Raw genomic sequence first — 16,804 nt, 5'->3', positions numbered from 1 at the left:
GCCTGAAGTTTCCTGCACAGCTGTTTCTCTATTACGTGTCATGACTTTTAATGGCACTGAGGTGAGACACACAGACATGAGGAAATGCAAGACTATTCCAAATTCAAGCTCTTAAAATTCTAGCAACAAAGAGGGGGAAAAAAAAAGCCAAACCACCAAACCTCTCACAAGGCGCAAAATGGAACTTTTTTTGCTCGGGTGCTTCACAAAGCAGTCAAGTGTCTCGGTCAAGGTAACGTATGCAATCTACTGCTTGGCAGTTTAGCACCTTTGTTAGGCACCCTTGTCTTTACTGGCTTCCTTCGATATATCTATTTTTGTACTAGAGATCCACTCTGTTTATACACAGCTAGGACTAGAACTGGATTACAAGGCTGCATTTTGTTCCAGAATCCCTCTTGCTGTGTGTGAACTGTTTATACAAACCGAGTGGGTCTTTTTCCAGGGAAGCTTGTCTACCAAGTTTCAATTTCCTTTTATTGGATATATGAACCATTTATTACCTCCTGAAAGGCCTCCGTGAAACTCACGTTGTCAGGACCTCCGCGGCTGGTGAGGTGGCAGCGTTACCGCAGGGGCCGTCAGTGTTGGCAGCCAGAACCATCGGGAGCTGAAAGCACCTTGTCTCAAAAATCAGGACTTTGGGGTGGGATTGATTTAATCTGACACAAGGGATGGGCTTCATCTCAATTAATGTGCATGCCTACAGCTGAGGCATCAATTAGAGTCACTGGGGTGTGAATTCTTCTCATCCTAGCAAAAACATAAGGAAAGGTAGATGAATTGCACCCAAAAGGTGCCTGCTTCTCTCCCTTGACTACAAAAGGATGTGACAGGGATCAGCTCTGATGGAGGTGTCTCTGTGGTAGATGTCTAAAGTTAGATGGATCCTTCTCTGGCTTTCTAACACTAAATGGTTGGCCAAAGCGAGTCATCTACATTCCCTCAACAGCCAGTGGAAAAGAGATCCCTCCAGAAGATGTAACCCACATCTACCTGACAGGTGGGCTGAGCTGCCTGCCAGTGGTGCCTATCTTCATTCTGCTGTCTATGGGAGAAGCACAGGATACGTGCCTGATCTTTAGCTGCTGAAAGCTAGAAGGGATGAAGTCAGGTCTCCATCTTGTAGGGTTACTTTGCTTCAGGATCACACCCTCACCCACGACCTCAGTAAGGCCTCAGCTCATCTTTTGGCTGGCATGGTGCAAACGCATCTGTGCTTTCGCTTTTCTCGGCTATCTTTTCTGGCTCCAGGGTTAAGCAGTTGAAGTGACACAGGAAGGCCTCTGGATACTAAGCAGTTCTGGCCCAAGCACCCTACACGCCCTTACCCGTAGGGTGCAGTTCCCCCTCACATCCACTGCCCTCCCTCCCAAGGGGATCTCCTGCAGCCCCAAATTCCTCCAGCAGCAGCTGCTGTTGCTCCCTGTGTCCCTTTGGAAGCTCATTATAGTTCTGATATTTGCTCTCTCGCTATTCATTGTGCCTTCTGTGGGAAGTCACAGCCAGTTTATCAGCTACTAGGAGCATGCTTTCTGGGCTGAAAAGCAATTTCCTTTTCTCCTCTTATTGCAGGAGCCTAAGAAGGGTTTGATTTATGCCATCAGCTTTAGATTTAAAAATCTTCAGCTTCACCTAGGTACATTTCCTGGAGATCGGCAATGCTTAGTATAGTAAGCATTTAGTAATGCTTAACAGATGAGCAATTCTGTTATGCCATATGATCATCTTGTATACACTAGGTCTGGATTTTTTCTACCATGTTAGTTATAGCCACTGTCAAATGGTGCAGTTCATCTTTTCCTCCTTCTCTTACCAAGCTTATATTCCCAGGAGAGTTCACAGCAGCGAACGTGGCAGCCCCTCGATGCTGCTTCTGATCAGCTGCACTTCTGGCTTACTTTTGCGCAGCACTCCTACATTGTTGCTGTAATGGCCCTTAAAAGACATAAGCATTTGCCAACATGCTCAAGTACAGGAGAACACAATGGCACTATTTGAGAAATGCTGGCTTTTCAATGAAAAACGCTGCTGTTTGCTGGGGAAGTGGCATTCACCACCACATGGATAGCTCAAACTCAATGGGCCACGCTTGTTGCTGGATTTCTGCTGGGTTCATAAGAAGTATGAGCCACTGCGGTCCACCCTGAGGGTCCACGCAAGCTCATGATGGGGATGTCCATGGTGGGAGAGGCAGAGCAGGACTGGCAGGGACTGTGGCTCAGGCCCACCTCGGGTGTACATCAAAGGGGCACCGTGAGGAGTGAGCAGGAGCACGGGTCTCTGTATTGGGCCCAGCACTCACCCATTCCTCTTCTCCAGGTTGGGAACAGGTTGACCAGAGAGGTGGTAGATGCCCCAACCCTGGCAACATTCAAGGTCAGGTTGGATGGGGCTCTGAGCAACCTGATCCAGTTGAAGATGTCCCTGCTCATTGGGGGGGCGGGGAGTGTTGGACTAGATGACCTTTAAAGGTCCCTTCCAACCCAAACCATTCTATGGTTCTGTGATTCCATGCTCAAAGTGCTTTTTTTATAACACTTAAGAGAACAACCTGCATTACTAAGATGAGACACACGAGAGAAGTTTTGAAGCAGCTGACGCTTCTGTTGACTTATTTAGGTTCCCCAGGAACCAGCTATTTCAGTTGCCAGTTTCTTGAAGCAAAGCTGTGTATTGACTCCGGACCTGAGCCGCGCAAACCCCTGGCAGCCTCAGAGCAGCAGGCAGCTTTCTCCAGCCGAGGAGCCTGATCTTCCCGCAATGCCCCCCAGCTCCACCAGACCCGGACCCAATAGCCTGGGCGGTTAAACTTGTCCCCAAACTGGGACCTAAAAGCCAGAAGGAGGCCTTAGATGGGGTGGCTGAGCCTCATCATCCAGCCCTGCATGGCGCATGTCCAACACTGGCCCGGTGCTCACTTCCCCTGTGCGGAGAGGTGGTGGTGGCTGCACACCCCTCGGGAGGTGCTGGGTGGTGGCAGCCATGGCCAGAAGCGTTTGCTGTTGGCCGTGCTTGGCCAGGCGCCTGCTGGCGCTTCATTTGGGTGACGGCTTTGCTTCAGTCGCTCATGGCTTGTCACCTTGCCAGGATGCACGCCTTGTGGGATTAGCTTTTGGAAATCGCAGCTGCGTGCCCTGTGAGCAATGTCCCTTCTAGGAAAGCACGTTAAACCTGGAGCCAGCCTGTCAGCTGGATTTCAGGGTGAAATCTGATGTGTCGGTTGTGTCTGTCTGGGAAAAGAAAAAAAAGAGAAAGAAAAATCCTACCTGCTGTGACATCTGCCCAATGTGCGGCCTCGTGGCAGGGACGGGGAGCCAGCAGGCAGGGAGCTGGGGCACTGCCAAGGTCGGGGCAGTGCTGGGAGCAAGCCCTCTGGGAGCTCCGGAGCTCATTCCTTCCTCTCCCGATCCCTTTATTCTTGTCCTCTACATGCTCATGCACACGTTGTCCCTCTCTGACCTGTTTGCTATTCACTGTCTTTACCAGGTGCCCGGGGGCTGACTCACCAGAGCCCCAAGCTGACATGGAAGCGGAGAAGCCGACAACCCGTGACACGGAGCCCAGTCTGCGGCTGAAACAGAAAAATCACAGTCTTCAAATTCACAACAGGCTGGTCAGCCAGACTTAGGGCGTCGTTTCCAGGCTGGTTTTCTTCAGATCTTTGCTATTACTCTTGCCTGCTTCTGTGATGTGGCTCTTGCTTTAGGTAGTTATTTCCAAGGTTTCTTGGCTTGGTTTTTTTTTTTTTTTCAGAGTTTTGTGGGACCCAAATACTTGGTGCTGGGTGAGAAAACCTGTGTGTATCACAAGGAGGAAAACCTCTGGTCGCCTCTTCAAGCCCCATGTTGACAAGCTTTTCACCATGGCTGACAAGCACGCCCGTGCTCCTCAGAGCTCTCTCTGCTCTGCAGAGGTTTCAGTGCTCCACCCTGCTCGTCGTGCGATGGCTGCTTGCTCAGACAGCAAACCCTAAGCGTGTGTTAAGTAAATAATCTTGGGCTCGCTATGCCTTCGTTGAACTCTGCTCATTGGAAGTCTGCATCACTCTACAAGTTGCAGCCTGAAGTGGTTTTTCAAATGTTGCAAAGTCAGGACCAGCAATGGAGAGGAAGAATATGTAATTATTGAGGCTCATTTCACATGCAGACATTAGACCTGAGAGCACAGCGAGCCCAACGCGAGGCAAATAAAATTCCTTCAGAAGGCTTGATTTCCCAGGTCCCTACGTGGCTTGTTTGTTAATCCTGAGATTTTTCTCAGAAGTCTTTATTATCCAGAACAGGGGTGTGTGCTGATTGCACGCTGCTTCTTGGAAATTAATGGGAGGCAACTTACTGGGAGATAATTCTAGATGGGAATCTGAACAAAAGGTGTTGCTTAAGCATTCTGGAGAATAATTGAGCACTTGCTATGCAGTTTGTTTAATAACCTGAAAGACAGATCCTTATCAGGAGTCTCCACATGCTCTAGTTATTCAATTGCTTTCTTATTTAAATAAAGCCTAGCAAATGTGTCCATAAAAATAAAATTACCTCATAAAAGGCAGTATCACTGAGGTCTGCCTGCTCAGATAATTGAAAGTTATATTTTCCTGTTAATATGTCTTTATATTTTTTTTTTTTTACAGGGCTGTTGGGTGCCTGTTGAGCTTTCAAGGGCAATGACTGTGCCATGCATCCCCAGTGCTGTTCCTGTTAAGGTGCCACGAAGGCAAATGTGGTTGTGGGCTCATCCTGGCCGGCCTCAGCCGAGTGGGAACACCCCCAGTCCCTTCCTGGAGTTCACAGGATTGTAAGCTGGGAAGCATCACCCTCCTGGCAGAGAAAATATCACTAAAAAATCAAAATGAACATCAAAGGAGTGTAAGAGTCTCTGCGCGTCTGCTTCCTAGGGAACGGTGTTCAGCATGCATACAAAAAGATACCCCCACTCTAGTTTGCAATTATTCCCTTCAGGATAATCCAAAATTAACAGTGCAAAGACAGAATATAAAGAAGAGTAAATAAAAATAAAATAGCTAATGATTGAAATCACAGTGAACAGCCATGTGCAGATGTCCCAGGTGCTAGAAGAGTTTGCATATTTTGAAAATCAGAAGGGCTAATTCCGAGGCCCGCACCTGAGCTGCATGCCATGGAGCAGGCTGTCTTACAGCTGCGGAATGGCCAAGCGCAAGCATCCCGACCACCGGGCAAAACTCACTCTAATAGCACAGAAATCAAACCAGGAAGCAAGTGTTGGATCAGCTCTGAATTTAAGAAAAAAAAAAAAAAAGGCATTGTTAATCAGAAGATAACACTGACTCTGGAAAGGTATCTTCAACTAGAAACACTGCTGATGGGATCTGCGCTTGAGCAGTGCTCCCAGCTAAGGTGTTGTCCTACCCTGCCCTGAGCCTGTTCATGGAGGAGACTCTATCATGCAGAAACAGGATTTTGGGCAGTTAAATATTATGCCCTGGCACACAGTCCTCAGGAAGGGCTATGACAGCACTCACAGGAGAGTAATAACTAGCCAGCAAGTGAAAATAGCCTCCGAGCGTATGCTGCAAGGAGTTGTTGAGGAGGTCTCTGTGTGTCCTCCCTCTGTGAATGAGCTTGCTGCTGGTGTGGAGGAGGTCTGGGTGACATCCCAGGCAGCTGATGGCCTCTCTGCACACATCATGTGAACATTAACACCGGCCATGGCAATTCACATTGCCTACTTTGCCCTCCCAGGGTCTAACGGGTTTGTCCCTCTTCTGGGCAGAGGGCAGCTCAATTACTTGGCTCACTCAATCCTCTACGCCCTTTTTTAAGTCTGAAGACAAGGGCTGGTGCTATGTAGGTCAGAAATCAAAGTCCTAAAGATAGAAGAAAGAAAATGCGTAGTTTATTTTGCACAGATTGTCACTAGGTTGCATTTCTTTTGGGTTAATGTGAGTTTGGACCTTTGATCTTGAGATGGAAAACTCCATGAATCTATTAACAATCTCCTGAGCCATCAAGTCCCACCTCTTAGGGGATTATTCACATTCCAGAACTTAAAATGATCTCAGTTTTGGAAACATACTGATATCCTTTGCTGAACGGCTCCACTCCTCTGTTCTTTTTCCTTTCTCAAGATGCTTACTTTGAAGTGAATAGTGCAAAGTAGTACTTGAGGCGGTGAAAAGAGGACCCCATAACCTACAGTGCTTACTACACCCACAAAAACCCCTTTCCTTTTTATTGCCCCAAATCCATAAAGACTCCTTTTCAAAGGGATGTAGTAAAAGTACCACGCTTCATCAGGTTCCAATTAAAGAAGGCCTAATCCAAAGTGCATTGAAGTTAATAAAAGACTTTTTGTCTCTTTGCTGTTGGGGCTTGGACCAGACATCAGTGTCAGAAATGGTATCTGTAACACGTGCAAACATTTTAATGCAGTCACTGCTGCAGGAGTGCAGGGAGTCTTCCTGCACCATTATCAGCTATACTGATCAGTCAGCTGTCCCCAACAGCTTCTACAGGAAATTGCCAATTCATCTTTTTTCACAACTAAAATCCTAGGTTCAGAAGTGAATTCTGCTAAAACATGTACTTCTTTTTTTTAATCTGGAAAGATATTTTGAAAGATTATTTCCATTTCCGGCAAATGTTCCTTTTTCTCAGGAAATCAGTTAAAAAACCCACTGTATTCAGGCCAAAAAAAATCAAATCACTGGATTTATTTTTAGGTCTGTTTATCAGGTGATAGAAAGACACCTTGAAAGTCAAAATTCTTTTCATTTAGTGAATTCTGGACAAAGCTTTTGAATATTCATTGTAAGTACATAAAGCTTTTAGGAACTGCCTTTTCAGCTCTTCTTCTACTATGCCTTGACATTAGTCTATGGCTGTGGAGAATATGGAAGCTTATAAGCAGATTAGCTCTCAGAGACTGTTTTTATTTCCAGCAAGAAACAAAATTGGCAGCATGACCACATTGATCATCAGATGAGCGTGCCTTTTATATTCTTTGAATATAATGCGACTTTGTTTATTTTTCCAGCCTTTTGCAAAATGTTTTATTCCATAGATCAATGACTGTCATAACATATGACTCAAGATGGAAATTTCCCCCACATCATCTGGGAGAAGCGGCTCAAAGATGACTGCATTTTCATTTTACTCTACACTCTAGTCACTGTTCAACGCAGCGTAAAGCCTGCTTGACATGGTTCTGCCCTGAGGAGATCCCTCCTTTGTGATCATCCATGCTGCTTTATACAGGTGGGAAGTGGTGCTCTTAGACCTTGCCTATTGCTATCCTAAGAGTCCACCTGTACTTGCGGAGTACAAACCGGCTTTTATAAAGCCTACTTACCACTTAGGAGAGTTAAATGGGATCTCAAAGGCTCCTTTATAGACCAAGGAAGAAAATCAATGACTACTTTTTCCAAGGACTAGAAGTTAAGCCATCCATTTCAGTGGAAGGTGCAGCCGGGGCCACCTTTATGCTTTCCTCTCTCAGGGCTCCTAAACACTGCCACAAATAAGTAGACAGCAATAATACCATTTTTACTGGAAAGGCTTTTTCAACATTGGTTAAGAAAACCAAACACATCAGAGAGCAGTTGCTGCTGGCTAAACTTTGCCCCTGAGCCCACGCGCTAGCCCGAAGCCTGGAGTGGCCACGTGCCTTGCTGCAAGCAATGAGCAGTGGAAGAGGGACGAGTCCTTGCTGGGGACTGCCCCGGCCATCAACCTGCCCTATGCACCAGTCCTGAGGGCACGGCAGGCAGGGAGGACAGGAGCCTCTGCACAAGCTCCCTGTCGTCACCCAAACCGGTGGTGCAAGGGAGTTGAGGCAAAGGGAGAGATGGGGAAATTTGCTCTCTGAGTTGCCTCACTCCTGAACAATACTCAAGTCACAGGCTTGTGTACAAGTGAGATTTAAATAAATAACATTTGCTCCCAAATTAGCCAGAGAAGAATAAACATTTTAAGACCTTTTGGCTGTCCTAAGAGAGAATAAGAGGCCTTGCTATACATCTGAAGGATTAAATTGTCTTAATTGCATCCTTGTGCAAAATAAAGCGTTACATACAGAAGAAAAACATTTTTAAGTGGATGGAAAAATCCACTGGCTTAGAGGGATACTACTGTCAAGTTAAATGTGTCCCTGCATTTGTGTGGTGCAAAAACAAGCTTTAATAAAACTTAAGAGTCTAATAGGAACATTTCCATGAATTTAAAAATAACAGTAATGGAAACAATCTCATAAAATAAGTAAACCTCTCCCTTCAATATCTGCAACTCAAGTATTACAGCATTAACTTAGGGCCTGGGAATGTGAAAGTAACTATAAATTATGAATTAAGTGCTTTGTTCTACAAATATGAGAGGCCAGGTTTTAAATTCCTTGCCTAGCCGTTGCTCCTGTAATTTCAGTACCACTGCTGGGATGCAGAATTTAGCCCACCTAAAGACCAATTTAAATGGAGAAATTACCTGATATGATACTTACCCACCAGGTTTCCAGTGGCCCATAGTAGATATGGAGACGGATACCTGACTTGTAAGGAAGGCTTCTTTGGCATGACACTTCATACCTACTCCAGGCTGTTTTCCTAACCATTATAAAGACTCTAAATATATTAGTTATGGATAACCTGACATTGGTCTTACAAATAAGGAAGATGAAATGCAAAGTTCACCCAAAGAAGAAGGTACCAGGGCCCCGTGAGTGTGCCCATTACACTGCTTTACGACCCGGACTGGTTGCCTTCCCGGAGCACTGCATACATGTTGGGTTAACTGGGGATGACTCCCTTAGACACCAGCCTGTGTTAAGACTTGGTCCATGCTGGCTCAAAACACGATAAGGTACTTCTATTTATGTTGCCAGGAGCCAGTTTCTTCCTCTAAATCACATTTTCAGTAGTTTCTCCTGCTCCCTATTTCCAGCTTTTGTTCTTCCAAACTGCTGCCAGGGACACTGCTTTGCCCCTCTTCCCTAACATGCGGACCATGCTCCTGCCCACCTCACTGGCAGAATTGCTTCAGAGTCCTCATCAGACTCCCTACATTGGGCTGTGCTCCTAGGAATTTGCCAAATGTCTGGACACCTGCTTTAGGATGGTTTTCAACCAAAAAAAGAATATGCTGGCATTATTGCAGATGACACCAAGTTGGGAGGGAGTGTCGATCTGCTGGAGGGTAGGATGGCCCTGCAGAGGGACCTGGACAGGCTGGATCGATGGGCTGAGGCCAACTGTAGGAGGTTTAACAAGGCCAAGTGCCGGGTCCTGCACTTCGGTCACAACAACCCCATGCAGCACTACAGGCTTGGGGAAGAGTGGCTGGAAAGCTGCCTGGCCGAAAAGGACCTGGGGGTGTTGGTAGATAGTTGGCTGAACATGAGCCAGCAGTGTGCCCAGGTGGCCAAGAAGGCCAACAGCATCCTGGCTTGTATCAGGAATAGTGTGGCCAGCAGGAGCAGGGAGGTGATTGTCCCCCTGTACTCGGCGCTGGTGAGGCCGCACCTGGAATACTGTGTCCAGTTTTGGGCCCCTCAGCACAAGAAAGACATTGAGGTGCTGGAGCGTGTTCAGAGAAGGGCAACAAGGCTGGTGAAGGGTCTGGAGCACAAGCCTTATGAGGAGCGGCTGAGGGAACTGGGGTTGTTTAGCTTAGAGAAGAGGAGGCTGAGGGGAGACCTTATCGCTCTCTACAACTACCTGAAAGGAGGTTGTAGTGAGGTGGGTGTTGGTCTCTTCTCCCAAGTAACAAGCGACAGGACAAGAGGAAATGGGCTCAAGCTGCGCCAGGGGAGGTTTAGGCTGGAAGTTAGGAAAAATTTCTTCACGGGAAGGGTAGTCAAGCATTGGAACAGGCTGCCCAGAGAGGTGGTGCAGTCACCATCCCTGGAGGTGTTCAAAAAACGGGTAGATGTGGCACTTTGGGACATGGTTTAGTCTAGTCTACCCTTGATTGGTTTAGTGTGGATTTGGTAGTGTAGGTTAATGGTTGTACTGGATGATCTTGAAGGTCTTTTCCAACCTAAACAATTCTATGATTTTATGATTCTATAAAGCATCATAAAACAGAAAAATAAATAAATCCCAAGACCTAAATTGATTTACATTGTTTATTTGGGATTTGTTGATAGACTTAAACTCTGTAAGTAGACATAATAGGATATGATTAGTTAAGATCTGAGTGAGGTATAACAGGATCATGATTTACTGAAGGTCAGACCTGTATACAGAAGATTAAAACCAAAATACCACCAGATTGCTTTGGGACTTGCAGGAGCTGATCCTGCCAGGATATGTTTTCTGTTTCCATGCTTCTGAAAATCAAGGCAGAGAGGATTTCCTTTTAAATCTCTTTGTCTTTCCTGATTTCCCAGATGTCTTCCAAAATCTGAGTACAGGAAGAATTAAAAAAAAAAAAAAGGCAGTAAAGAGTTCATTCTTGTCCCAATAAAGACTTCTGACAAGGTTGTTAAGCTGTTAAATTATACAGGGCAGATCTTGTAGGATGGGAAGTTACTTGGCAATGACTCTGTAGATGAAACAGTCTACTGTAACTTGCTCATACATAGACCTGGAAACCCCGCATCCAAACTTTGTTCCTCATTTACTGTATAGCAAACTGCCCAGAGAGAATTAAAACGTATTCTGCCTCTTATCATCAGGCCTCAGAAAGCAGCTGGTCACTTCCATTGCCTTTGGATACATACCCTGTGGACTGATCCCCAATCACCTGGTCAGCAAAAACCTCAGTGGTTTCTTCCAGCAGGAAGAAAATCTCCTTGACAGGAGGGAAAGAGGAGAAAAGTCCAAGCCTTACCGTTCTTTTGGATAAAATGTAATCATCACTGGTGGTACAATTACAGCTGGCAAAGAACTGGGGACAGGAGCGTCGAAGCTGCCCCCATTAGGTGCAGAAAAGCTGGCAGAAAGCAAACGAGCCTGGTGGATGGCACAAGCTGGAAGGAGCAGTGCAGAGCTCATCTTGACCAGAAAGAACCTGTCAGCTTCAGTACCCTGTTGGGCATGTGGTGGTCAGAGAAAGGTGCCTATGGACACTTGACCTAAGAGTAAAACTTCTGTGAAACAAGATTGCCAGGATCCAGAGCACAAAGACTCAGTAGGCACCAGGTTGTCTCCCAGTTTATTAGCGGAGGCAAACACGGACAACTTAGAAGCTGTCTCATTTTTAGGCCCCTTCTCGCTCTGCTTGCCTGTTCCTGCCTATCTTCTGGTCACTTTTCTACTGCATGTCTTCCCTGAGAACTCCCCACCCATGCTATGCTAAGAGATGGCATACATGCACAGTGCCTGTCTCCCTGCAGAAACCTACACCCATTAAATAATAACAGGAGAAAACCTCACAGGCACACTGGGTTCCTGTTACTTTCACTTAGGGCCAGTTTCAAAGGCAGACTAAGGTGGCAGCCATCTATTCTAGCAAGAAACTGCATGTGCTAAAACTTTTATAAATGTGAAATTAGCCACCTGCAATAACTGTTGTAAAATTGTTAAATTAGTAACAGTGATTATTCTCATTTCTTGCTGGGATATCAGGGAACTAGCACGGAACAGCAGTAAAAAAGGCTCCTACATAGTCCAGAAAATAGGTTAAACCAAGTGTTGCTCCCGCAATGAAACCAGAAACCTTGCTGAACTCACTGCAGGGCCTCCTGCTTGCAAGGACTTTAAGTGTCACCCTATATCCCCACTGGAATAGTACAAAAGCGAACAGGAAAGAGTGATCCATTTTTTAATGCCTGCTAAAAATTAATCTGGCATGAAAAGAATTACAAGTCACAAGATGCCACAGAAAACTGGAATGTTTAAGCTTAATAAAACCACAGTTCCCAACCCCATTTTTTTCCAGTTTGAGGCGTCAGGTCTTCAACATACATTTCAGTGAATCCTCTTTATTTAATTTAATGAAGTACTTGAAAGCTCCCAGTGAATAGCAAGGCTTCACTCAAGCATGTACTGTATCACCGAAGGATCCACTTCTTCTGCCGTCAGACTGGCTTGCAGACTTTGGATTGTTGCTTTTTTCCCCAAACGTTGTCTCCACAGGACAAACGCAGCTACGATCTGTGACTGCAGGTTGTGAGGGTGATTGACTTTACATCGATAGATGTCAGTGTGGGACAAACCCAAGCACAGAACTATATGCTCCCATTCAGGTCCCAGTCTCCTCGCAAGCTTGTTCAGCTGCTGATCTGTTGGTGAAGTCTTCAGAATACATGGTGCAATTTCAGTTACATCTGTAAAAAAAGAAAAACAAAATGCATACACATGCCACTAGGCACTGCAGCAAATACTAATGTAAGACCTTGACAAAGGAGGGAATAAGCAAAGCTGAGGTGAAAGAATTAATTAATTAAAGAAACAGAATACATGCTCACCTAGAAAAATGAATTACATAATCAACCAGAAGATTCCTTAGAGGAAAATTAATGCTCAGTGGACCATACTAGCGAGCCTTGTGGTTTTGACTGTCAATAATCCAGATATCAGAATTCTACTCCAAAGCCATGACTTCCAAAAGTAATTACAGATTTTGGGGTAGTGAACAAGAAAGGTTTTCAAGCAACAGTTTCCAGCAGCCATCACCCTCTGAAAAATCAATCTGCTTGCACCAGTATGATATAGTGACAAATGACAAATACGGGACCAATAATACCTTATTACTCCTATTCTGTGACTCTGTTTATACACTTCAGCAATAACTTTGATTCCTTAGTTACTAGGTATTACTCTATTTCTTTGCTGAGGGCTGTTCACAGGAAATTCTTCTGTCTCCTAAGATGCTACTTACCCTTTGTGCCCTGTCATATATGGCAAACTTGTCTTGAGGAGACCAGCTTTGGGAGCTTTTCTTCTATTTGAATGAACCCATAAGCATGGTTCAGGTGAACCCAAATGAACAGGGCATCAACACTGTTCCCCAATACAAATTATGCTTCCTTATCCCTCATCCCAGTTTAGTAACACTCCTGAAAACAGGCATGTATGCGCTACAGCCCCATTCATCTGGCCTCCCTGAAGCTGTTTTCAGGAGAGCGCAAGGAAGTCCCATGTTCCTTCAGAGATTTCTGCCCTATGTCCCTTAGTATTGCCCAAGTATCCAACATGCTCCAGAACGCACTCTTCATCCAAGAAGACATTTAGCATCGAACTGGTACCTGAGTCATGGACGACAGGATCAATACAACTACCAAAACAGCTCTCACAGGAAGCGTTAAGGTCGCTGTAATTATCAGTGGTAAAAAATCTCTTTGGGACTGAACCAAGTATTTCTTACAAATACAAGTGACGTCTTTGTGTATCCCCTATGGTAATCTGATAATTTTGGTTTTTTTAAAAAAAGCATTAATACAAAAAGTGTTAATAGCAGAGTGAGAACACAGTGCTATTCAGAAACATGCTGGATGGGATCCATCTCACCTAACTACAGATAGCTCCTCCTGAACTAATTCTACTAGGATTAATTATTGCTAAGGAGAGAAATAGGCTCTTCTAGAATACAACCCATCTCACTGGAAAGAAGATGTCTAAAATAGACCAGATGAATTACTCCTTTAAACATGCACATTTCTCACCACTGACTTAAAAGGAGGGCTGGGTATAAGCTCAGATTTTGATGTTGATGCTGTAAACACCAGTGCTGGCGAAACGATTCTCTGCCTGTAAATTCAAGCCACATAACAGTTGCTTTAAAAAGGTGCATTTAGAAAAGCAGCATAAGATATCTATAAAGCATATTTGCTCTTCGATATCCTTTGCAATCACAAGCTGAAATTAAGGGTCAATGCAGCCTGCAATTGCTGCTCTACTTCAGTTGCTGAAGATACTGCGTCAAAACAGAGCAAAAATATCCCCAAGAAAATGCTAATTATAGCCTGTCAGTCTGAAGCAGCAGACTCCCTACAGAAGAGCCGCTTTGCAAAATCTAATTTATAGCTCCAATATCATGCTCGCAGTCTCCACTACAGCAGAACAGCAACATTAGAAAGCACCATTCCTTCATTTTATCAAAAGTAATTGTTTTTGCATAGAATACCCAGAGCCTGCAAACGTTTGTACAATTTAAGCCCAGTCATACATAAGTACTATACAAAGCTGCTTTGAGTAAAGGGAAAATTGCTTTCTGAAGAGTATTTAAGTCCCTTTGATCTTTCTGTCTCCAGATTGCCAAAGGAACCCGGGGCAAGTGGCTGGTTTGGCGACAGGGCAGAGGATGCACAGCTCCCGAAGAAGGTTGAGCAATACTGGAGGGGCTGCCTACGCTGTCACATCACACGTGATACCAGCTCCACAGGTAAGTCAGGACGAGGGAGTGCCTTTCATGAATGCAAATATTTGAGAATAACTAAAATTTAAAATAAATATAGCTACACCGTGCTGTCGCCAACACTACTTTTTGATATTAAACCCTTGCATTGGCTTACGGTCAGCTACTAAGCATAAAGCAGTGTGCCCAAAGGAGCGCTACCTGCCAGCCTGGGCTTTTTGCTCTCACACTGGAATTTTTATACTTCGTGTTCACTAGCAGCATGATTTTATGATACTGAAGTGTGATCAAGCAGGGAGGCCTAACAATAATACATGTCAGCTTGTCCATCCAGCCTTTGATATTAGGCAGATTTTTTTACTACAAGTATCTTGCCTTCAGCCTGTTATCAGCCCTTCAATAAGAATAAGAATAAAATCCATCCAGGAAATCTTTTCATCTTACGCTACCATCTGATTCTAATATGGATGTGGAAAATTCTGGGACAGAAGCCAAATGTTAAATTTAATACAAAGGACTGTTATTTTAGTCCCATTTTATTTTCTGTGATAGCTCTTTTTCAGCCCTCATACAAAGTCACTGAGGAAAATCTGAGACAAGTATTACATGACGGGCAATATTATTTAGAGGTATAGAGAAATATTTAGTGAGATCTTTTAGTTATGACAAATACAAAATCACAAAAAGATTTGGGTATGTTTTAGGATTAATGGCACTCTTAATTTAATAAACATAATAGTATTTCAGGTAAAAGGGAAATGAGTTTTCCGTGCTCGGCACCCAAGCTGCTTTGAACACATTGCAAAAACATTAAAGATGCCTTTTTTTGGTTATGTTTGCCACAGACCCTCACTTATAATCTCCATTTGTCAGGAACTGCCTGAGGGAGGTAACAAGATTAGAGCAAAAGTTTCAATTATGCAGATCCTGCAGTTGCATTTGAAAGGCACATTTAGGATACCGAGACCTCAATTTTGCAAAAAAGGTGAAGCTCTTCTTCCTTTAGGTGGATCTGATGTGGAGGTGTACATGCTTATGTTAGACATATGCTTCAGCTTAGCAAAATGAGGACTGCACTGTTAGAAACGGGAAGAAGCAGGGCTTGGAGCACCACGGGAGGGTGTCGAGGGTTTTCCCTGGAGAAGGCGATTTGCGGCGCTGTCCCCTCCAGCGACCACACCGAGTGAAACACCGTGTCCAGCTGTGGACATGGTCTACGCCGCAAAGTGCCAGGGCCGCGTGCTGCGGAGATTTAGAGGCTGAAGTCTTGCTGCTTACGCTGAAGCCACTAAGTCCCCGAGGAATGGAGAGCCGACAGCATTGTGCTGGGGAGACAGCCAGCCTTGTGCAGAGCTGCTCTCCTGGGACTGTGGCCAGCTTGCTGGCGCGGCGCTTGGGACCATGAAAATCCCCTTTCACTGGGCTGGAGGTGGGGAGGACACACCACCCTGGTTTTGGAGCTGAAACCAACCCAGAGAAAGACCCGCAGCTCCTTCTATTCCAAGCTGCAGCACAAGGGAACGCGCTTCTCCCCGTCTCCAGCTCTCACTGGTCAAGGAAGCTCATCCACCCTAAGCCTTTATCCTAGCTGTCCCAGTTGAAAAAACAGGCGATGTTGACAGCTTCTGGCCTGCGTGTACGTGTGTGCTTCCAGACCACTGCACAGACCGGGAGATGCAATGGTGCTGGTGAATGTGGACAGGAAACAGAACTGGATATAAATAGACAGTATCACAGATACGTACCAGACAAAACAAAGTAACCCAGATACCAAAGCTATATATGGGGCAAAGGCAGCCGGTCGCCACTTCTGCATTTCTTTTTCTTCAGGACGTCTCCAGCTTTAAGTAGGAGACTCCAAGAAGATGTTGCAACGATCAGGGGGATGGAAAATAAACTCACCCCAGCTCTGTCCTGCTTGGCACAAGTGGGAGGACGCAAGATAAAGTTCAGTGAAAATGGGCTTTGAATCCCTTAAAGATTTTTTTGCTTTTGCTTTCTCATCACCATCTCTAAGTGATGAAATAAGCTGAGATCATCTCTTAGGCTGTCTTGCGCCATGGGAAAATCTTTATCAGCATCAAGGAACAGACCTCCCTCTCTCCATGCTGCTGGAATGCAGTGGGGAGCAAGCGAGCTTGGCTCCAACACAGGACACAGCAGTGAAAAGTGCTGAGGCGTTTTTGGGTGATCTGCAAAGTACCCAGCTGACTCCTGAGAACTGCCGGCAGCCCAGCGTGCCTTATGGTTTTGTCTGAAGGATCCTTCTCCATGTAAGCGTGACTTCTCTGTGCATGACCAAAAGGATCTGTTGGAGTTTCAGGGAGCCTTCTCCCTTATGCGGTCAATACATTTTTACATGATGCAAGACAAAAACAACTTTTTGGCTTTTGCTCTCTGCTGTGTAAAAGTGACTTTGATGGAAATGATGTACCTGAATCCAAAGTGCTGAAAAAGTCTCAATCAGCAGCTGCCTAATCCTGCAAGGACAACTCCACAGGCAGTTCAGGAGACTGTTGGAGAGCCAGGGATAC

The 16,804-nt window shown here is 45.2% G+C and overlaps 1 protein-coding gene across 1 annotated transcript in view; it reads right to left on the bottom strand.

The window, feature by feature from the left end:
- Nucleotides 1–11,944: 11,944 nt before the first annotated feature.
- The window catches only part of CRADD (CARD and death domain containing adaptor protein), a 79,682-nt gene continuing 74,822 nt past the window's right edge, over nucleotides 11,945–16,804 (bottom strand). The window contains exon 4 of the mRNA XM_075723797.1: nucleotides 11,945–12,240. Within this exon, the coding sequence (XP_075579912.1) occupies nucleotides 11,945–12,240 (296 nt within the window). The remainder of the gene's footprint in view (nucleotides 12,241–16,804) is intronic.

Source organism: Pelecanus crispus, chromosome 1 (assembly GCF_030463565.1).
Source record: "Pelecanus crispus isolate bPelCri1 chromosome 1, bPelCri1.pri, whole genome shotgun sequence".
NCBI lineage: Eukaryota > Metazoa > Chordata > Aves > Pelecaniformes > Pelecanidae > Pelecanus > Pelecanus crispus.
This window is presented reverse-complemented; position numbering and strand designations above follow the sequence as displayed.